Source organism: Coturnix japonica, chromosome 1 (genome assembly GCF_054131305.1).
Source record: "Coturnix japonica strain WE chromosome 1, WE-NBRP24, whole genome shotgun sequence".
NCBI classification, from domain to species: domain Eukaryota; kingdom Metazoa; phylum Chordata; class Aves; order Galliformes; family Phasianidae; genus Coturnix; species Coturnix japonica.
The window spans coordinates 77,290,946-77,314,379 of NC_140663.1; the positions used below are offsets into that span (position 1 = coordinate 77,290,946).

General features: G+C 41.9%; 2 protein-coding genes across 4 annotated transcripts in view; one reads left to right on the forward strand and one right to left on the reverse strand.

Moving 5' to 3' along the window:
* DCBLD2 (discoidin, CUB and LCCL domain containing 2) overlaps positions 1-9,417 on the forward strand; it is a 48,865-nt gene extending 39,448 nt beyond the window's left edge. For all 3 annotated transcript variants that reach the window (XM_015876825.2, XM_015876806.3, XM_085525396.1), the window contains 7 exons: positions 510-634; positions 2,055-2,202; positions 2,443-2,616; positions 3,276-3,369; positions 3,747-3,796; positions 5,305-5,442; positions 6,122-9,417. In XM_015876825.2, coding sequence (XP_015732311.2) covers positions 510-634; positions 2,055-2,202; positions 2,443-2,616; positions 3,276-3,369; positions 3,747-3,796; positions 5,305-5,442; positions 6,122-6,564 — 1,172 coding nt within the window. In that variant the 3' untranslated portion in view covers positions 6,565-9,417. The remainder of the gene's footprint in view (positions 1-509; positions 635-2,054; positions 2,203-2,442; positions 2,617-3,275; positions 3,370-3,746; positions 3,797-5,304; positions 5,443-6,121) is intronic.
* Positions 9,418-13,217: 3,800 nt separating this feature from the next.
* On the reverse strand, positions 13,218-23,370 carry LOC107320698 (cell cycle control protein 50C-like). The gene is made up of 7 exons (XM_015876846.3): positions 22,209-23,370; positions 21,321-21,431; positions 19,988-20,089; positions 18,552-18,642; positions 17,141-17,278; positions 15,849-16,058; positions 13,218-15,184 (listed from the first exon to the last, which is right to left on the reverse strand). The coding sequence occupies exons 1-7, from the start codon at positions 22,419-22,421 to the stop codon at positions 14,994-14,996; spliced, it is 1,056 nt and encodes a 351-aa protein (XP_015732332.2). The 5' UTR covers positions 22,422-23,370; the 3' UTR covers positions 13,218-14,993.
* Between the last annotated feature and the right edge of the window lie 64 nt (positions 23,371-23,434).

Genomic DNA, 23,434 nt, shown 5'->3' on the forward strand with positions numbered 1-23,434 from the left:
CTTTGATCAGCTTGGGTTTGTCTCTCTCTCAGTGCTTGAGTTGGTCTCTGTGAATGCAGCTGCATACCTTGCTGTGCTATCCGCACCTGGGCTCCTCTCATTCCTGGGCTCATGACCTTCTGTAAAACAGCTTTGCTGGGGGAGTCTCCCCACAGCACTTCAGTGACTGCTTGAGGAACCTGCAGTTCTTTCAGTGGTGCTTTTAGCTTGGCAATACAAAAGCATGGAAGAGAGATGCTACCTCGGCACCTACAGGCAGAAGTGGGCCTGGACAGGCCATTTTTATAAAGAAATGACAGAGAAGTGTAGATTAAGATATACAAAAGTAAGTAAAATGGTGATGAAATTTTAGTCACTGTCAGAGTTTCAGACCCTGACAGCTTGGATAAACTTTTCCTAAGTGTAACTGGATCAGTGGAAATTCTAATTATGAAAATCTGTATAAAAACACTTTTTTTTTAACAAATTGTGAACAGTTTTTGTATAACTGGAGACCTTCATTTTTCCAGGTATTATAACTACTGGATCAACCTTAGCAGAGTACTACTATTATGTCTCAGCCTACAGAATCTTATACAGTGACGATGCACAAAAGTGGACAGTATACAGAGAACCTGGCATTGATAAAGATAAGGTAAAATTACCGTATACTTGCTGGGAATATTCTATGGAGATTCTGCAATTGTGAATATGACCAGTTTGACCAGTTGGTTTTTGTTGTCTGAAAATCCTGCTCAGGAGACTAGAAAGTTTTCCGTGACTCCAAGACTTTTTGTGTCCCTCTATGAAAAGAGCTTCAAGAGGTGCTCAAGAAAAGACTTTCTAACATCTCTATATACAAAATAAGAAAAAAAAGAAAAATGCTTGTGTGGGTGTTGAGACACTGGAACAGGTTTTGCCCAGTGAGGTTGTGAATGTCCCCTCCCTTGGAGCATTCAAGGCCAGGCTGGATGGGGCTCTGAGCAGCCTGGTCTAGAGGGAGGAGTCCCTGTGTATAGCAAGGGGTTGGAACTAGGTGATCTTAAAGGGTCCCTTCCAACCCAAACCATTCTATGATTCTATGATTATCCTGCAGTGTCTTTTTGTATATGGAGTATGAAACACTGGAGCGCCTTGGTGCTTCTATACAATTTGGATTGTGTTTACCTAGTAATGTGAGTGAGCAGAAAGATCCTGCATCTTCATAGCATTTATTTTTCAGGCTTGTGTTAGTAAGTGCTATAACCGACTTCGGAATTATATCCGAGACAGCTCAAAGCATCAGTATCAATGCTTTGAAAATACACATTGCTCTGTTACTGTCCCCTCTCTTGTGATTTGTAGCAGATTTGCTGAGTTCTTTGTGTGAGAGAACCAGAGTGAAGGATCAGCTTTAGCTCATTCTTTAGGCTATTTCTGCTCTCTTCTCTTGTAGTATTGAAGAGATTTTGACCCAGAGATTTCAGTTCTTAATATAAGTTGCTTTATTTTGCTTGCAGCCAAGTCATTGTAGACAGCAACCACTAGAGGACAGTGTGATTACATACTAGACTAGTTCTTCCTAATAGAGGCCATATCCATTCACAGGACAGAACGTTCCTCAACTATTACGCAGTGTGAAGACTCTGATAATACTTTCACATTATCACAACTGTTTGCTGTATTTGAAGAGGAAGCTCAAAACATCTAGAAAGAACTGAGCTAAAATTATTCTCATTGCCATGCAAACACAGTATTTGTGTAGCAGCAGGGTCACATCAGTACAGTGTTGCACAGTACCTCTGCTTAGAGGAAGGCAGAGGGTACCGACTATCAGTCACACACTGCATGCAGGAACAAAGCCAATATTCCCATTGGTCCACATACATACGCACTCCATTATTTTCTTCAGCATAAGGCAGAGTGAATGGGGATGGTCAGGCAGCAGCACTCTTCTGGGTATGAAATATTCTCAGCATTCCCCACTGGTTATTTTTGCTGTGTGAAATATCAAAATTGGTTTTAATGACTCAGTTGTTACTATTACGTTTGTGTGACAGAGTGTTGTTGGTTTTGTTTCCTTTTTTCTTTCCTAGGTATTTCGAGGGAACACTGAATTGTACCAGGAAGTTCGCAACAATTTCATCCCACCTATTATTGCACGATTTGTTAGGATTAACCCCTTGAAATGGCACCAGAAAATTGCAATGAAAGTAGAACTGCTGGGATGTCAGTTCAGTATAGGTAAGGCAACTGAAAACTTTCCCATGCTGTGTGTAAACCGAGCAATTAAAAAGTGTTTGGAGAGACACCAGTCACTTGCTTTCCATGTTATTAATTCATAGCTTTTTTTCTTCACCATATAAAATGAATGGAAATTTTACAGCAAAGTGTTCCAGGTCTTTTCTTAACAAGGAAACAAGTAAAGCTATAGCACTTCACAAAAATAAGCCAACCTCATTTGTAAATACTTTTCTCTTCAAGTCCGTGCCCCTAAAATCTCCATGCTGCCTCCACCACCGCCTCAGGACAACACCAACAAGGTCGATGACATCAGCGAGGACTTCATCCACTCGGTGAAGACTTCATTGCAGACAGATAAAACAACTTTCACACCTGAAATAAAAAACACCACAGTGACTCCAAGCGTAACCAAAGGTATCTGTACTTAAGCAGTAGAAACTGGGGAACTGCTTACCAGTACTTTGCAGTATATTAAATGTGCTTGCTGAATTTAAGTTTGCTTGTCAGTTTTTCTATGCTATAACAAAACATCGATCAGCATGTGGTAACAAAACCAGTATTCATGTTGTTTATTTAAAAAGCTGTCAGAAAGAGAGCAAGATCACTGCAGATGTAGGCACTGCTGAAGTGTCCTTTGGGTAGCAGCGGACAGAACATGCCCTCACATCACACATAAACTCAGCATGGACGAGTTGTGATCATTAGGATATTGTGCTATTTACTTCTTATAAGAGGTTCAGACTTCAGTGGTTGCATGCTCCCGGGCTCTCAACATTCCATGTTAATGATAAAATACCATTTTGCTAAGAGAACAATGTATGTGTAGTGAAACAAAGCTATCTGTTGTGTTGGGAAAGCTTGCAAAAATACTGGCTGTGTGTACATGTAAAAGAGAGAAGACAGTAATGGCTGTTCAAACCGTGTGAGCATCCAGCAGGGTAGCTTGGCAGGGGAACCCAGTGTGATAGATGCTGTACCTGCAAACTACATGCTTTACCCAAGTAATTTTCAAAATAAGAACTGATTTATGAGAAGCTCTTCTGTCTGACACCACTTAATTTAATGGCTTTCAGATGTGGCGTTGGCAGCAGTTCTGGTTCCAGTGCTGGTGATGGTCTTCACTACTCTGATTCTTATCTTAGTTTGTGCGTGGCATTGGAGAAACCGGTAAATGAATGGATTAATGAAAGTACCTGAGTAGAATGTTGGTGTGATGTGTGGGAATGAAGCACTCTGCATGCGTTGCTGTGGGAACTACATGATCCGCAGTTCTGGAAGGGCTGTTTTTCAGTATGATTTTCTCTTTATGAGAAAATGTTCATTTGAAGAGCAAAGCACAACGGAAGTGCTTGTTGCTAATAGTTTCCTTTCAAGAGCTTTTACTGAAAGCTGATTTCTCCAGTAGCAGCAGGCCGGGTTGCTGGGGCTTGGGCTGTGAGCTTGAGAAGCAGCTACAGCCAAGGTGATGGGTTGCTGAGCATGGATATATATATACATACTTCTGGTAGGCAGGCCGGCTAAAATACTCTGTCCTTTTCTCACAGCAAGAAAAAAACCGAGGGCACATATGATCTACCTTACTGGGATCGCGCAGGTAACAGTTGAGCTTATGAAATCGTTTACTTGGCAATCTTAGTGTCATATTTTCAAACTGTAGTCATGTTTTTGCCTGCTGATGAGACTTGGCTTTTTTGTTCTCTGTGTTTTCTGAAGAAATGGAAAATATCTCCAGTTCCAACTTACAGCATCAGTCTTCTTTTTTTAAATGAAACAAGTTTAGAGCTTCTTAATTGCATGAGGAGGGGAAAAATCGTTTACGAGGAAACTTTTGGTGCATGTCATAGTCTTTCATTTCTGGTACTTGTTTTGTGCTGGAAAAAAACAAACCATTTCATCTTGGTGTATGAAGCCTGTCAAGTTTCTCTTTCTCCATTGTCCTATTAACAATGTGGGATTACTCAGATCCTGAGTATCCCCCTTGTATTCCCGGTTATGTTTTCTGTCTTCCCCATCTTGTGCCCCATTAACTTCAGGTCAGGCAATTCCACAGAGCAACTCTTTGAAGAAGTCCCACAAACTCCGGTGCTGCAGCATAAAGAGCTGGTGCAGCACGAAGCTTTCACTGTCAGCATGACTGACTGTGCTTCATTTTTCTGACCTTATGCTACAAAACAGCCACATCCATGTCTTTGTTCTCTGACAGTTTCACATACAGCCTTATTCATTAGAAAAGAAACCTGTTAATGACCTCATTTATCTCTATTATGTGTCTGTTTTCTGACAGGTCACAGCATAATTGCTTTAGAACGTTAAGTGTCAAAATCTCCTGTATTTAAATGCTTATGATGGATACACTAATTTTTTTTTCCTTGCTGGTTTAAATGTTCATGGGGCTGTTATAAAAGGAATGCTGACATTGGGCAGAATGCAGTAGTACAAAGATGTTGCTGCAGTTCTCTGTGGGACCTCTGCTTGTGCTCTCCCCACAGGCTACCTCATACTTAGTTAAACACTGTTCTGTGGTTTTAAGTCTGCTTGTTCTTGGGCTTCTTTGCCTACAAGATGGTTTCTTACAGCTTAAATAAATTGCATTCATGGACAGCATAACCAAAAGGGCTTTGGCTACTCAGGGAGAGGAATGAGTATAACAAAGGCAAACCTCTCTCCCAAGAGAACTTCCATGACCACAGTCACTCCTTACAGGCCCTCTGAAGTTAAAAACAGTCTCTGAGTTTTTTGCAAATATTCACCAATGTGCTTCTCTGAACCAAAATGAATGAGACATTCTAACAGCCCATTCATTCATGTACTCCTGGGTTATAATGTTGTGTAAATATTTGATTTATAAATTGACCTCCTACATGACTTTACAGCATTTTTTCTCTTGCATTCTGTAAGCTTGCTCATGTGCTGGGTAAGAGCAGCACTGTGATTAAGGGACACATGGGGGGAAGTCATTGCACTGCCCCAGCACTGCAGCAGGACCTAATGACCACAGTGGGGGCAGACAGTTAAGACGTGGTGTAAAACATGTAAATAGCTTAACAGTGAATCAGTATCCTTGCTTGTCATTTTTATTTACTTGTTTTTAACTGTGTGAAGGGTGGTGGAAAGGAATGAAGCAGTTTCTCCCTACCAAAGCAGCAGATCATGAAGAAACTCCTGTACGCTACAGCAGCAGTGAAATCGGTCACCTCAGACCAAGAGAAGTCCCGACAATGCTGCAAACAGAATCTGCAGGTACTTTGTTGCTGTTTTCCTGGGCTACATGCTGTATAGAAAATGAGAAAAGATGGCAGAAATGTGACTGCATTTCATTATTTCATGTTTGCTTGGGGGAGGTGAAGGGGAAATGAATAGAAACAAATGTGCTGATAAGCACATTTCTTAAAACGCTGCCCTTTTCTGATCTGTTCTCTCAGTGAGTCCCATGCAAGTACGCATTCATTGATTGCTGTTGTGCTGGGGGTGGACACTTCCCCAGGTTAGAGCAATAACTGGAATCTGCTTGTTTTAAATGCCATAAAGAACGCACTGCTTCTTTAGCCATGTTTACACATGTACCAGACAGGATGATTCCATTTACATTTAAGCTTTCAGGGAAGCATGTTTCAAAACACTTAGTTCTAAACAGATCTACAGCACAAGAAGCAGTAGCTTACAAGGGAAGAATGATAAACCTGAGCTATCAGGGTGCTGTAGGATAGCTCTATTGGGCCAAGGTTACTTTCCCCTCCCTCCCCCCCCCCCCCCCCCCCCCCCAACACCTCGATACAACAGACAGAAACCAGACAATACTTTGATCCAGGATAATATTTTTCATGATGCTGTTGACAGGATGTGTTTAATGTGTTGCTGCTGTAAGAAAAATATCCATTAAGTGCATTTTAATTTTGTTCTGTTGGGGTTTGCAATGCAGAGTATGCTCAGCCTCTGGTAGGCGGGATTGTCGGCACACTTCATCAGAGATCAACCTTCAAACCAGAGGAAGGAAAAGAAGCAAGTTATGCTGATTTGGACCCTTACAATTCGCCTGTACAAGAAGTTTATCATGCCTATGCTGAACCACTGCCTATAACTGGACCAGAATATGCGACTCCAATAGTCATGGACATGTCCAGTCATCCCAACACACCTCTCAGTGTTCCTTCTATTTCCACCTTCAAAGCAGCAGGGAATCAAGCTCCTTCACTGGTGGGAACTTACAATAAGCTCTTGTCCAGGACAGACAGCGCATCCTCAGCACAGGCACTGTATGACACACCAAAGGGACAGCTGGGGCCGGGCACTGCTGACGAGTTGGTGTACCAGGTACCACAGAGCACGGCCCATTCCATCAGCAGTAAAGATGAACCGAGTTAGCTCATATGTAAGGTAGGATGATGGCAAACGTGGCTTGTTTTTAAAAGCCGGTTTCATAAAGCTGACAGATTTCATTTTTTAATCACACTGTTTTGATACTGTTAGTCTTAAGTAATAATACAGTGTTGAGCCAAAAGATGTATTATTGGAAATCTGGGAAACCAGTCATTCTGCCTTTTCTTCAGCTGCATTTATAACCGTGAGCTCTGTTGGTGTGTGTTTTTTTCACTACTGTACAATTATCAGTCAGACGTGAGAGAAGATCTCTTCAAGATTAGCTTCAATAATTCATAGATGTGAATGGTGAATTTGGAGAAACAACTGTTGAAAGTATGAAAGACGTTTTTTTTTTGTTGTTTTTTTTTTGGTTTTTTTTTGCTAATGGTACTATTTCTAAGGAAAAATAATAGCCCACAATCAAAACTTCTGATGTTCTAAAATCTATAGGCACAGGCATGAGTTGCCCAGAGAGGTGGTGGATGCCCCATCCCTGGAGACATTTAAGGTCGGGTTAGAGGGGCTCTGAGCAACCTGATGGAGCTGTAGCTGTTCCTGTTCATTGCAGGGAGTTGGACCAGATGACTGATAAGGATCCCTTCCAACTCAGATAATTCTATTGTTCTATGATACGTAGGTGCTACAGCTTCTGAATTTCATTGTACCCTATAAAATGCACGAACAGTGTTGAACTCTGGAAATTCCATTAACTTCACAGCTTAAAAATGGTTGTGATTGTAAATTATGTTCATTTTGGCTTTTGTTCACAGGATGGGGAATCATGAGCTACATGTTCCTTAGAAGTTTCCTATCAATCATTTTGGTCAGGCTTCTGAAACTAGGATCTGCTGTCTGTACAACCCACTTTCTGTTCTGCCTCATGCCTTAAGCCAGTCAGCCTTTGTGCCCTGATCGGGGGGGGATACGGCAGGTACAGTCTGAAGTCTTACAAGCAGATTACATTGCCAATGCTTTCACTTTATTCCCTGCTACTAGAAGGCTGCTCTGACTGGTGTCTGCCTTGAATTAAACTTCTGCAAGAAGCATGCAGGCATTCAAGGTGACTGAAGCGAGTTGTGAGATGTTCCCTCTCCCACAGCAGTATCTATTGTTGTAGGTTAAGAGGTGAGCACATTCAAAGAAAGATATGTACATACTTGTGCGAGTGCTTGAAGAAGCACACAAATATTGTAACGGTGCGTAGTTTTGTGTTAATACATACATGCATTTAGCACGGATGGTACTTGTAGCACAATTGGAAATCCCTCGGGCCAAGGGCATTGCTTATGGTTGTCCTTATTAAAGATTTGGGAATCTTTTGTGCTTTTTACTGAGAACAATTGCTGTCCCAAAGAGCGTCCATTTGAGAAGCGTTTAATTAATTGAATTGTTATCTTCGGAATGTTCCAGTCTTCTGCTTGAGGCTGGCCAGCCTAGTTTTAGCTCAGTAATCCCAGAACAGGAACCATTTGGATGTGTCCTATTTGCCACTTACTTTCTTTAAATCTTGTTAGAAACAAAGCACAGCTTTTTCTCTTTAAGTAGTAGATAAGGATTCTTAAATAGCTTTATTTTTATTGTAACAGCACTGGTGGGAGGATGCTGAGTTAATTTATAAATGTGAAAATCCCAAGCTACACGTTAGCACAGTTTTATGGACTGTCATGGTTACTGTTTGCTTTCCTAACTTCATTTAAGTCAGCTTTGGTGTTGCCCATGGGCCTGACACGAGGTGGCTCCCATCCCCATCAAAGCCAAAGTCATGTACAAGAGAACAGCTACAACATGCTTGTACAGAACAGCACCCTGACTGAGGACTTAAGTCTTTCTGCAGAGTGTCTGCATATAACTCTGATGCCTTAAAACTCAATTCTACATTGTTCTGATCATGAGAATGGTAATGTCTTATAGAACTCAGAGCCTAGGTCTAAATCTGAGTAGGCAACAGAGGGTGGCATACAAAGCCTAGCTGCAGAATTTCCTGCATATAAATTGTATTCTTGATGTAATTGCAACTTAATCTGTGTGATAAAGCTAGTTCACAGTCCTCTGTGCTCTCCTTAAACAGGCAGGTATGCGCTCTTGCCCAAAGCAGCAGTCAGAACTTTGACATTACAGCGCTTTATTTGAAGGGGTGGAAGGTTGGTTGGTTGCACCAAGGTGTGACCAAGGTGTCCCAATTCCCAATTCACTTGAAGAAACTTTTGAGGTTTCAGGCTTTGAAACAAAAATATCTGTGTGGATCACATGGATTTATGTAAGTAATTCGGTAAAATTAGTTAACAGTGTTGGAAACCTGCATTTGATTTTTATATTAGGCCAGATACAGTGTAACAATGACCGTAACAGTAGGCTGAGGCAGTGTAAGAGAGTGGGTTATGTTCAAGCAGCCACGATGCTGTTATTATCTGAGCAGCAGCATCTGTCATAGTTAAGAATGGAGTTAGGCCCTTTTTGTGACAGAAAACAGCCTGCTCTGCTGCTTTCCTCACTGCTTTCAACATTTACATTGTACCTGCTCGGGCTTAGTTGGAATTTCTCATAGTTGGGTTTAAAGTGTATGCTACAAACTGTTAAACATCGACTCTCAAATGTAAATTGTGTGACAGACCTAAGAGTGATGTTCCCCAATGCACAATGCAAGCAGAGGTACAATTAATGGGTCTCATTTTTACATGTGAAGCTATATGGATATAAAGTGTATTTCAGCCTTCTTTGGCTTGAGTATGTTCTTACCTCAGCATGTAGCGTAGTTGCTCAGTATCTGTATATGTTGCTAGAAATTAGACTGTATAAATAGTGAGGTTTTTTAATGTATGGTCAAAAGTATTTTAAATAAATTGTACATACCTATTACGCTCAGTATGTTTGTGCTTAACAGCCTTTACTTTCACCTCCATCTCGCTGCTAGTTTGTACTCTATTTCAGAGATAAGAGCATATAACACATACAAAAACACAGACTCATTTGCACGTGTGACACAGGTATGATAGAATGTATGTGGAATTCAGTTAGGGTTGCAATTGCAGAATAAAAAGAAGCTTGTTTAGACACAGAGAGAAGATCCATCAAACAAGCATCTGCTTTTCTCTTCAGATTTTATGAGGATAATTTTAGAATGAAACTCATAACAGGGGAAGAAAGAAATCCCAGAGAAAATCCCTAAGCTGCCCATATCACAAGGTAACTTACCCCAGCACGTCCTGCCCAACAGCGCAGAGCAACTGGAAGGAAAAACTACTTGCACTGATCAGTAACACCCAATCATCTGTCTACTGCAAAAGGTATCCCAGCCTCAGTTTCATGCCTGGTCCAAATTCTAGTTAATGTATATAATACCTTCCCAGTATCCAGAACACAGTGCAGTTTGGAGCTTTCTGCTACCACCCTTGAAAGTCATCTTCCTTCAGAAAGTGGCCCTCACATCGTTACACAGCATCCTGTCTGAAGTCATATCTGGCACAGCGAACACCGTATCTCATACACTGTTCCATCCTGGCAGGTAAATTATAGGACAGAAGTATTTCAGAGATTCCTCCTCTAAGGCGGCGGCCTTCCAATCAAACAGGAAGGTGCACGCAGAAAGCAAAACAATCCTCTTACACATACAGTCCATCTATAAAATTCCTAAGGCTCTTAATGAGTGACATAAATGAGGAGGACATTCTCCCCCCCCCCCCAGCAACAGCCGGATGCTGACATAACACAGATCCCGGTTCTGTAGGTTCACGTAAGACGGCTTCAATATCAGTTTTGTGGGGCAACACAGAGTGCGCCACTGGAATAATGAGATCTCAGGATCTGCCCAAACTGGCAGGGGCCAGACACTCAGTGCGCTCCCAGGAACCTCGCTTGTAACTTCTAACAAGTTGGTGGGGCTTCAGATCTTCCTTCAGCTCCACAGACTCTGAGAATTTCCATTCCTGTTCCAACCCAACACCCCACTTTGGTCATGGGAGCAAACCACAACACAGCGCTATTTTGGCAGCAGGGAAGAAGATTAAGTGGGACCAAAACCCAATACTTGAGCGTCAAGGGGAGACAAAATAACATAACAACTCAATTTCAGTTCTGACAGCAATGTTTCAATATCGCATTCATGCCGGTAGAGGATTTCAACCCGGTAGAGGAAGGTGAAACCACGTACGCCAAGAGCTGCCTGTCTGCATAAAGCGAGGAAAATCACTGATGATCAAACCAAACCCCTTCCATAAATCTACACCTTCCCTGGCAGCGCTCCCGCACAGAACAGTGGCAGATACTAAATTTGTCAGCATCGAGGGACTTGAAACCATTATTTGCTATTCCAAACTTCTAATGACTTTCGCATCTGTAGCAGATTTGAAGCTCACGCCATAATGAAAGCAGCAGCCGCGTGATACCCAGTATGAGTGAAGCTGCCTGCAAAAATCAGTTCCCACCGCATCCACTTCAAAGGCTGCTCTTAACTACAGCCATCTTCATACCTTGAACATTTGCGCTTATTTCCAAATCTGACTTTTTATAAGGTACGTGTATAAGTATGTGAGTTAGCATTAAATAGTACCAAGAATATTCTCTGCAATAACTATTACTCTATTAACTATTACTCTATTAAGGTGACTCAGTAACCAAAAAGTCATTCCCAAAGCACAGTCTCTCAGAACACTAAGAACACTTAAAATTACACCTGACACATTAATGCATAATTTCTCCGTCACATTTGCTATTACCTGTTTTGGTGGATATGAGAATTCCTGACAGAACAGGTAAGTTTCGAGGCAAACAAAATGCAGCCTATTTACTTACGCCGTGTGGGACATTCCATTTGCAATCAAAATCATCCTGACAAAGCCCAAAATGTGCCCAACAGGCTCGTGTCTTCTCAAGTTCTGCACCCTCACCTTCTCTCCCACTCTGATTTATCTCTATATCCCACTTAGGCCACCAGCGGGCTCTGATGCATGCTAAGCTGCTCAGCCATCCCAGCAGCACACCCTGCTTTCAGCATAATGCCCCTCGGGGCTCTCAAATGCCTTCTGAACAGCCCTCCCCCCTCCTCCTACGGCCCAGTAGCAGCCAGCAGAAGCCAGACCACGCAGGACTGCCACCTCCTCCCATCACCCGCCACCCACCAGGATGAAGCACTGACAGCCCTAAATCCTAGCCGTCCCCTGCTGCTGTGCCGGATGCCTTGGCACACCCGCCAGGGAGGGCTGTTATGAGCTGCAGATGTTCTTATTATTGTCCTGAGCTGTTGTGATGTTTCTCTGTGCTGCCAAGTAGCAGCTGCCCCATCGTACCTCAGCAGCAGCAGCTCAGTAACCCCCCAAAGGCGAACTAACTTGTGACCAGCGGGGCTATGGGCAGGGTTGGATGCTACTTCCTCAGGAATCTCATTGGGGAAAAAGACAAAGGAACACAACTTTCTCACACACTCATGAAATTTAAGCAGAAGCCAAATGAGCCCCGACTCTTCCTTTGCCTGGTTTCCCATAGCCTGGGGTGGAGGAGCAGGACACAGAGCACACAGAAGCAGCTCAGCTTCTCTCTCAAATCAGCTTTCTCCCACCATACTGCTCTCAACTCAAGGAATACAGCACCACCTGATCAGCGAAGCAGCTGCTTTCTGCTATTTTAGATCTTAAATCCAAATTGAAATGCAGTCCTCTCTGCATATTATCTGATTTTCCAAGCCCTCCCTTTCCTGAACTTCTCTCTCTGACTTTACCCTGACACCAGCTTGGTTATCTTATTTTCACATGGGAGAAGCAAATCTCTTTGTGTAACAGAGAAAAACCAACCACGGCAAACAGACACTGGATGTATAGGTGTGAAATGGTAAACCCTTAGAAAGCCTTGGAAACGTTCTGTATCTGAAGCACTCCTGAAATATCCTGTAATTGCTGCTTCTGTTTAACGCCTCCCTCTATGGATACAGATACCTTTCATGAAATCCAGTCCCAAAGACTATTTTCCTTTGAAAGCAGAGATCTACATACCTTGTGTATCATGCTGTGTTCTGAAGTGCTGGCATCTGTAGGAAAAGGCTTCGAACAGTTTAATGATTTTGCTATGCCCGAACATTGCAGACCGTGGCAGTAAGTCGTGAATGGCTTTAGCAATGGAGCACTCACGGTGCTGCTGCTCATTTACACATACCAGGTACAGCTCTTAGGTTCATTCAGCAGCCTTAAACCAGGATGTTTATGTACTGAATCAGTAAGATTACAAGTGCTACCATCTAACTGAAAAAGATCCGCTTACTTGTTGCGCTGCACAAAAGGCAGCGTAAGGAGGGTGCTAAAACTTTATTTTCTATCGTTATGAGCAAAGCAGATCCCATGCAAACATATCTCCTGCAAGCACTTCATCAAAGCTGCCACCACCATCGCTGTGGGCCAGGCAGCGCTATCCAACATGACAAGACGCTCTGCAGAGCTGTTCATATAACAGCAGCGGCCTTCAATAAGGATGGAAGACGTATTTAAAGTTGTGGCAAGGTGAAAAAGAGCTTTTGTTCCTAAAAACAAAGACTTGGGTAATAACAGTTACAGGAAGACTGGTTTGAAGACAGCTTTCCCTGCAGAGGACTTGGAAAACACCATGTGTTTCAAGAGAAGAGCCAGGTTTTTGCAGCAACCTCTGGGAGATAACAGACATATCGCTAACACTACTTGCAAGACTGCACTTTCCACATACCTTCTTCTTTATTGCAGACACCAAATCACTGGAACGCATTCCTCATTCCGTTCAGTAACATTTTTACTAGATAATCCATGAAGAAACAGAACTAATGGCAACCGTGCTGTGGCCTAAGCACCCAGATGACACATCATTTCCTGAAAGTCAGTTTCTCACAGGATTAAAACAACAACAAAAAGAAACAACGAAAGGGGGGAAAAAAAAAAAGAATAAGAAAACACACACACATGCACACAGAGAATGGGGGGGAAAAGCATTAGGAAGGAAAAAAATAAGAGTCCTGTGGTCTGTTTGGAGCTGCAAGTCCTGATTCAGCTTTGTCAGCAACACCAGCGGGGCCCTTCCAGCGGGCTGCATGGGATTACATTTTCAAAAGCACTGAGAAGGTTCAGGAGCATGTCTCATTGTTAAAAGTGATTGAGAATAATGAGCTTAAGCATTGCTAAATGCACTGCTTCGTGCCCTGTCTTGTCCAGTCCAGTCAGGGATAGGGCTCTCCCAAGCCCCTGGCAGGATTAGATGTGGTTGTTTGAAATCCTGGAACCCTGTTTTCACAGCTTTCTGATGGAAGGGACTGGCCCTGACCGGGATGAGCAGAAGACGATGTGTGTTAACCCAGAAGATCAGCATAAGACATCAGTGGAACAAGCTTGTAATGACAGGCCAGGCTGTGAACCTGAGCAGCATGTTTTCCGCTGCCCACGACACAATTAAGAGGCAGACATTGAAAGAAACATTGCATTCTGATTCCACAGAGGCTGCCTGCCACAGTTCCATGTCCAAAGTGCACGATAAATTTTTAAAGGCAGACCTGGGCATCTTTAACAGCAAACCAGACTTGATAATATCACACAGCTTCCCTATGACATTGAGTTTCTGCACCATAGAAATAGGGACCTGAGTGTGCAACAGACATTCCATGTCACTGAGTGTCAGCGTCTTGCACGGAAGGCTGCAGTAGGCAGGTTGCATTGGTTAGATAGTTTTGCTGATACGGTTAGCACTGAAAGAGCCTTTACTTTATGCCATTAAACCTTATTTTTTTAAAATATAAGTTGACTTTTTCACATCCTCTACCTGGCTCTGCAGGCAATTCCTGGTACTCATATAAAACCAACACAACACAGGATTTAAACACACTCCGTGTTTCTGAAACATGATCTGCATTCTAAGTATTGAACTATGATGATTATCCTACACTAATACACAAATAAACGGTGTGCTTTTCCAGGATAGTTCAAAAAGCTTTGTACAACCCGTGCCAAGCCAGTCAGCCCACACACGGCCAACAAGGGGGCTTCAGCATTAGGTTCTATCAGCTCAAGCTCTTTGTTGGACCAAGATCTCACTTTCTACCCATCCAAAGCTGCATTTTAGTCAATAGAAATACTGTAGCAATGAAGGGCTAAGTAAGAAATGAGTACAGACCTTGACTTCTGGATGAACAGTAATACCACCTAGTTTTGCTGCCATTGCAATTCCAAGCCACTACACTATCCGTTGTTTGACACTCCCCTCACTACAAGTTTCCTAGGAAACAAATTTAGGATCATACATGCATTAGTAATAATGCAGCCTTGCTTAAGTTTGGGTTTGGATGATGGACGAGCAGTGTCCCTCAATTTGCTTGCATTCACCAAACCTGCTACTAAAGCAAATCCAGAGCTCAGGGGAAAGAATGAAAGATCCGTGCTGGCCGTTCTTCATTCACAGCACACATTTGCCCTCGCTGAGCAATCCAGGGAACATCAGCGTCTCTGAAAGTATGTTTTCTTCTTTCTGAGCTTTAAGTGGATGGCAGTTATGATAAAACCTGTCAGGGATGCTGCTGCACCACAAACCAAATAGGCAATTCCCAGGAACGGGTTACTTCCTCCACTCCACACCATGGTTGAAAGGATCACGTACTTCTTCCCCTTGAACATGGAAACAGGTAAGTCTGACGGAAGGATGTTAAGGATTCGCTAACAAAGATCACATTACCTCCAGCAGGAGAAAACATAGGGCTCAAAATCCTTCCCAAGGCACAGAGAGAACTGCATTAGTTCCAACTGAGGAGAAATTTATAGTCACCACAATGTAATTCCTGTTAACAAAACGAGGCCTTTAGTCAGCAAAGTTCACACTTCTGTGGGTGAGTGCTTTTTCACCAGCACAAAAATTCCTACCAGCCCACGGCTGAAATCCACCAGAGGGCTCTGCTGATACAGGGATGCTGCACAGCTCTCACTGGCAGGGTTACCTCTGGCACTTCTGTGCCCCAGCCATGGTAACTGCAAAGCTGACTAGGCCAAGATTGAATATTTTAGCCACCTCTCCAGATTCCCATCTTCCAGGTCTATCTTTTCTGCAAAACCTACTACTGCCTTGCAGAAATCAAACCCAAAGCTGGGTGCTGCCATGTCTAACAAGCCTTAATTCAATCTGCTTGGGTAGAGAAACTCCACCCTAACAGTCATCACCCTTACAGTCAGGTCACAATGATTTAGCTTTGAATGTTTTGCTTGTTTTCTTTGCCATTTTACTATACAAATCCCATCCACTGCTATCACATTGCAACCATCTAGTAGTTAAGGATTGCCTCGGATAATATGAAAGGATACTGTAGGAAATATGGAAAGTATAATTCCCTGCTGGGAGGCCATCAGTAAACTGCCCTTTCCGGCTGATACGACGATAAAGGTTTCTAAACGTAGCAAAGGCTGATACTCGCATCCAGATAATGAAGTCATCATTTATGTATCCATTATTCTTCTCATCTTCCTCATCTAACAAATACACTGGTTTATGCCAGTATGGAGGTCTTGCTGTTCCTAGTGATAACCAAAAGAAAACAGGAAAGACATATTGTCAGGAAAAACAGGGGTTAATTACTAACTTCTTTGCCTGCTCACAACCAACATAGAATATGAGAGAAGTTAGACAGGCAAGACTGTCCAGTACCACAGAATTATATATGCTGGTAATGCTTTGCATCCCTGGATCTCAACTCACCTCAAACATGAATAAACAATTTAACAGCCCCCAGGGGTTGGCCTGTATTAGAAGCTTTAAATACAGGAAAAGAAACAAGTGCCTTGCAGAAATGAACATATTGTATACGCTGGGTTTCCATCTCTTCAGCAAGCAACCTACTCTCTTATTATAAGGATCCTTCATACATATTTAGAATCTGCCACATGAAAACTACTTAGATAACTCATTCTCCCTGAAGCAGGGAGATGCATCGTGCCTATTGTATCCAGCACAGCAATGTCCTGATCCAGAACACGGTGCTTTTAGTTCTACTTCAATCTCACAGAATCACATGGGCTAGAAGGGACCTCCAGAGATCACTGAGTCCAACCCCCTGCAAAGCAGGGCCCTCTACATAAGTCTGCACAGGTAGGTGTCCAGGCAGGTCTTGAATATCTCCAGAGGAAAATCCACAGCCCCCTGGGCAGCCTGTAATATGGTTTAATCTAAACAAGGAAATAGACCTAGCAAACAATTGTTGGAAATAGCTACTCAAGACATAGGTCTTGCATGGCTCACAATTAACCTACAGATCTGCAAAGGTAGGAAGAAGGGAAACATGATGTGCACTTTTCCTTAGATGCTTTCAGTAGAAAATATTGAGACTGCATCCTTGCCTTCTCTGATTAACAGAGAAACAGATTAACTGTTTCTTACAAAACCGCTTTCTCCCAGTTCTGATGGTCAATGGGAAAAGAAAGGAACAATTTGGCTAAATCTGGCTGTTGCTCTCATTCACCCTTTAACACTGCTTCTACCACCAGCTGTTTCTCACAGAGGCAATTCCCTTTTCAGAACGGGAAAGCTCTGCATATAGGGAGGGAGAGAGGGAAGGTGACGGCCACTGAGAAATAAGGAATGCCAGCAGAGCCATTCTTACCTGCAAATGCAGCAGAGAGATTGTGCGACTCTGGATTGCGAAATTTCACATTTTTATCTGTCCACCAACTGTTCCCAGTCTTCAGCAGCGGCACTTGAATAACAGACGAGTTCACATTGTAAGAAAGATCAATAGTATCTGCAGGGAATACAAGAAGCAACACATATGAGTTAAAGACAGTCAATCTGATGGCCAGCATGACTAACAAAACCAATACAATGAAACACCTTTCAAATGAATAGAAAAAATAATAATCATAGAATGACTTTTCGGTTGGAAGTGACCTTAGAGATCATTTAGTTCCAACTTCCTGTTCTCACTACATCTCCAGCTGTTTGTTATTAGTTTATTAGCAGGGCTTGCAGTTCACTCAGCTTTTCCCTTATCTGCTAGCTTGAGTTAAAAACTGTTCTTATGGCAGGAAATAAGCCTGTCACAGCAGAGGAACAGAACTGAGCAAGCAAAGTGGTAATTCAGACATCACCTGCTTCCCCCACACCACCAGCAACTGGCACCATGCTGTGCACTAAGGACTGATATAAAGGCAGGTGCTGGAAGATTTACCCTTTAGCATTTTAATGTCATATTATCCCTAACTCTCTGCAGAATTCTGTCCCAGAAGCCAGGACCTCTGATCCACGTGGACTACAGAGAGTTAACTCTGCAGGCCTAGGTCTGAGCCCAGCCTAGTAGATCAGATTTCCAGAGGAGCAGGAGCAGGTGTACACACAGGTGAAAATCAAACGGATCTGGAATTTACTACATCTGCCCTTCACAAGTACTCTGGTGTGGGCAGTTCAGCTACTTGCAGGTAGCTGCTGCATTGCCAAAAACAGACAGGGTTAACACATTAAAAGGGATGAATCAGTGGAAGGAGAAGTGCATGGAAGTGTTTTTGTCTTCCTTCTTTCCAAAGAAATCCAATCTGAAATCTAGTCTCTGTGGCAAGGACCTCTCTTCTAGATTTCAGTCTATATGTATTAACAGCAAATTACATCCTCCGGGAAACTGTATACAAGATCAAACCAATTCACATAAGACCATGGATGCTTCCAGCATTCAAAGAACAGAATGCAAACATACAGATCTAAAGGTCTGAACCAATGTCAAGAGCACACTACTTCCTTCAAAGCATACTGTTGCAGGAAGGTAGAATGTGTGTTCTCCCAGTTTTTTAGCAGGGAAGTATGTTGTTTCTATTGTGTATAGCATTGTTCCCTGTTTCGTCAAGACGCAGTTCCTCAGGCCTGCTATAGAAGAATGAAGGAAGCATAGCCCTTATTCACTACAGTACCAATGTCACACAAAACTTCTTGTGGGAGAAAGACAACATTTTGCAATACTCATCTGGATTGGGACAACATCATGGTTTAAAGTGGAAATTAGTAAAACAGATGTAGAAGGTACTTACCATTGAACATGCTGTTGGCAATAGCACCACAAGGAGCCATTGGTGTTCCATTCTGGTAAGCGGCAAAGGGTGCACAGTAGGTCTTCTGAACCTGCAGAACAATCAGACAAAAAAAACTGTGGGGATTTTCCTTTGGTGGTTTCCTCCCACTCCTTCTGAAAGGACACTGAATAATTAGGTCTCCGGTACCTTCTGCTCACATTCAAGTAACATCCAGATGAACGAGTCTATAGTGGAGGAACAGCTTCCATATCACAGTAAGCAAACCTAATATAATCTCCAAATTTTACTGCTGCCTTGCTAACCTCAGACCACAAAAAGCCATTTGGGGATCTGCTGTTGTAATATAGCTTCAACTTAATGTGTTCCAGTGTGGTCCTGACTTTACCTTACAATATCTTATTTTTCATTCTTCATAATCTTGACCTGCAGTGCTTCAGTGATGTAGAACAGCAGATGGAGTTAGCGACATTCCTTCAGCACGGGGAAATCTTAATGTATGAAAACACAGCAGGAAAACCAAAAACCCACCTCCAGTGTATCGCCTCTTTTCTACCCCAGCTCATGAGAAACTGCAAGCCTTCCGATTATAGCACAAAAACATTTCCAAATGGCTCAGTTATGCTGTGTATTGATTGGCACAATAGCCAAAAGCTGTTGCACCTGAATGCAAACAAGCTGACCAGACACCTGGAGAAACTGTTACATGGAGAACATGTCTTGAGAGTTATAAGAAGTATTCAATAAAAACAACGGATTATTATGGTACAATCATCATATCTGCTGACAGGATAGTACATGGAAATGCTACTTCTAAGCAAAAAAAAAAAAAACAACAAAAACAAACAAACCATGTTCTCTATTTATAAGTAAAAAAAACCTTTGTTAACATGATTTCAGTCTCCAATTCCCTTGTGCACGCACTGCCGCAAGAGATGCCATCTAGCCTCCTATACAAACTTCTGAATTGCATTTTTCAGAATGCTACATGATGACCTATTTCACTATGTACCTTTTCCAGCTTCTTGTCCACCTCCAAAGCCAGATGTCATAATGAAAGACTGCACAACTTGATTCCCTAATCCTATAGTAAAACCACAGATTAAAAGGTTTTTGGTTGACAACTAGAAGGAAGACTAGAAGGAAATGTTATCTCTAAGTCTAAGAGATAACATGTTTAATCACTATGCCTACACAGACCAGGTTTGGAAACTACAACACTGGACTGACCCCCTGTTTATCTACTCACCTTTCCTCTGTTATTTGCTTTTAACGATCATAAAAGTGGAGACTGAACACCAAAAATCTGTACCTTTCTATCATTCCCCCAGAGGCATCTTAAAAAATTTACAGTTATGCTTAGTTAGATCTCCATATAGTCAAAGACAGACCTGGTAAAAAGTACTGTTCTCATAATACGAAGAATAAAAACTTACTTTTACATTTCGGCCCAACAACTGTTCATCACTTCTTGATAGCACGTAACGACGGTGATTTTGATAGAAGTTTTGCAGACCATAGTACATAAAGACATCACCCTGGAATTCAAGAATGCATCTCTTCAATAAGGTGAGCTCAAGTAGACAAAAAGTCCTATTAACTACAAAAAAAGTGTGAAAGAGAGAATAATTCATACTCGTGTCTTGGTAACTACATTCTAACTAATTACTTCTATTCTGTATCCTTTTAGTTGAAAGCTTTTGTATTTGGCACAAAATTAAACATACTTTAAAACACAACATCAAACCTAAAATGAAAAGGCATCATTAATATTTTACTCAAGACAGTAATGACTGGTCCTGAAACTGTAATGAGTATGAATTATTGAATGGAGTCAGACGCCCATTTGCTACAAAAGGAAGATGCCGAAACAACTTCAAAAAAGAGCCATCAGTTTTAATTCCTGCAGATTTTGTGAAAAATAAGACTGCCTCTCCTCAATTATCCAAGTCCTTTGGAAAGCTCAGTCCTGTAATTAAATGGAGAACGTTAAGCAGGCAAATATGAGCAACAAAGAGGTTTAGTAATCTCTTCAAAAGTCATTATCCAGTTAAATAAACTTCTGATCTCAGACGTAACTATATCTTAAGGGTTACTCAAAGCACGTTAACAACACATTTAATACTGAAGTACCACAAAGCGACTTTACAATTTAATCACACTATAATCTGAAGGGCTCATCTATGCAGTACAAAGCGTTAAGATCCCTTCTGAAGAACATGAGGCGTTATAGCAGCCTTGGCAACACAACCAGCAGTCCAAGACAGGAAATGAAGGATACTTCTCCCAAATGAAACTGCAGAATGCCACTGCTAGACTTGAATTGTTTCAAGGACCCTGGAAACCAACAGTGTAATCCCCGTAAAAAGGATTGCAATGGTTTACTTATGACAAGTGGTCAAAGTTTCATATTTCTTTCTCATTTAAGAGTTAAGCAGTACAGTAACAACTCCAGGCCAAGGGCTAGAGTTCTCTACTGACTCAGAGAAATCACCTCCGCAGGCAAACACCACTCCCTTCATCCCCACTTTCTCTTTGGATATCTCCCATCCAAGGGCAGAGACAGCCTGATCTGGATTACTTTTAAACACAAGCCCCAGACCAACAGCAAATGCAAAACAGTAACATTCTGAGTATTTCACATCCTTAAAAAGTAAAAAGAAAATTTAGACAGGTGTTCTACAGAACAAATTTAGCATATTTTATCATGTACGGACAAAACTATCAGGAAGTACTGAGCAACTTGGCTGTTTTCTCATATCCACTTACCAGCATATCTTCTGCTAGTGTGAAATTAATGGAACAGAGGCATTTGATGTTCCAATTAGAGGAATTTTCACGAAGCTTTGAACAATCTGAACATTTATCTGAATAATCAATCTGTCAGAGAAGTGAACAAGCAGAGACATTGCATTAGAGGACATGAACGCAGGAGAAGATCAGTGTTTTAGCTACAAGACCTCTCAGAGCAGTTCTAAGTGACTCTGGATTGCCAACAAAACTGTTAAAATCAACAGAGGTATAGAGAATCAGGACTTGGCCTCAACTGAACATTCATAAATCCCTATTTAAAAGCTGCTTAAGAGTTTTTTGACAATTGTTGCAGAACCTCCAAATTTGCTCCTTGGCAAAGGAGTGCTGAGAGACAAGCACCTCTGCAGCTTGGTCTGGCTGACCAAGTAACGCCTGATGAAAGTCCACATGAATTATGGTTCACCACTCATGAACAGTCTGGGTGTAGTGCCTGAGAGTTGGCTCCAACCAGGAGTCCATTAACAGAAGCATGTTTAACCAATTCTGCTTCCATCAGGGCTCCCTGCACTTTAATATTTTGCCCAAGCAAATATTTATCTCCTAGTGCCAAACACCCTGAAGGAAGAAATAATGACACTTAGATATTAACACCCAGTGGTGAGAATTACTGCCCATATTTCAGATATTATTTCTCAGTTACTCACTCAGAGCTTGGCTCTCATCAGTGACCATCTTTCTGAGAACTTTCACAGGAATATTGGCTGCTGGACGCATGCAAGACATAAAGCCAATGCTACCATCTCTATCCAAGCACACAAATTCAATGCTCTCCCCCTCCCTGCCCTCCCAAATACAGTCCATTTCTTTCTTATCATAATACCAAACACCCCCCTCCAAACAGACCTGGATTTCTCTGACGCTGTTTGCAGCTACTATGAGGGAGACTCCCACAGAAAGGCAAAATGCTCCAGTGAGAAAGAAAGTGGAGAGCACAGATGCAATGGTAAGCTGGGGCTTCCATGCCGGTAGCTTCTGTTGTTTGAATGCAGTGTTATCTGGACACCTGGAAGCACGTGTTTCTGCTTCTTGTGGAGCAGAACTCTTCTTATTCTTCATATTCTTCTTGGTGAGAGGAAGGAACAAAACACTTGTGCTGGACAGTGTTTAAGCTGAGATACAGTCTTTGCTGTTGGGAAACTGTATTGCTTGTTCAGATCTGCATTATGATGAGGAATTACTTATTAACCAGATCTCTCTCTTCCTCCTTTTCTACATTTGTGTATGGATTGCCACGATCAGTTTGTACCAATCAGATGATTGTGTACTTCGGTCAGTACACCCAGATCATGCTTCCTGAAAAAGCTTATATACTTATTCCTGTTCTACAGTTCAAAAGCATTTGTTATGTCTCATTCATTTGTGCAGATACTGCACAGATTCTAGTGTAGCTGATAATCTCAGATTCATTATTTCTTCTCCCTTCACTTCTACAGCTGCCCAACTAACAAATGTGATAAAACAAAAGATCTATTCCAGTTCACTGGATGTCATTGCGGAGGACTGGAGGGGCTGAGTGCACTGGATACACAACACTATTTTGTAAAACCAAATAAACTTTCTTAACCTGCACTCATTGCTGTCGATTAAGAAGCAATTCAAAGTCTTAAGATGCTTTGCATTGCTTAGCACAATCAGGTAATCAATTCTAAAAATGTCTGATTTGGATCTTGCCATGCAAAAAAAGGCAAAAAAAAAAAAGCAAAAAACAAGCACCCTTCTACTCACAAGACAGAAGAATCACCCATAGACAATTTCTTTTCAACTCCAATGGACAAAAAGTAGAATATTCTTTGAATACTTCAATAGTTTAACCACAATGAACTCTCAGTTTGCTGGACAGATATTTTAAACATAACTTATCATGTAATAACAACAACAAAAAATAGGATTTGGCCAGCTAGACAACAGATAAGAGAAAAATACTATATTTTGTCACATAACTAAAATTCATACATTTTCAAAGATATTTTAAGGCAAGCGCTAGCTTACCTGTCCCGTGAGAGAAAGAGGTAAACTGAGTTGTACAAAGACTTTCACACCCACTTTTGCTCTTAAAAGTGGCACGTAAT

Bases quoted from the DNA above. Each gene is read 5' to 3' on its own strand.
- LOC107320698 (XM_015876846.3), bottom strand. From the start codon at position 22,421: ATGAAGAATAAGAAGAGTTCTGCTCCACAAGAAGCAGAAACACGTGCT. The intron at 20,090-21,320 runs GTAAGTGGATAT...CTTGAATTCCAG, and splicing joins CACTAGCAGAAGATATGCTG to GGTGATGTCTTTATGTACTA. The intron at 16,059-17,140 runs GTAAGAATGGCT...GGTTATCACTAG, and splicing joins TCTCTCTGCTGCATTTGCAG to GAACAGCAAGACCTCCATAC.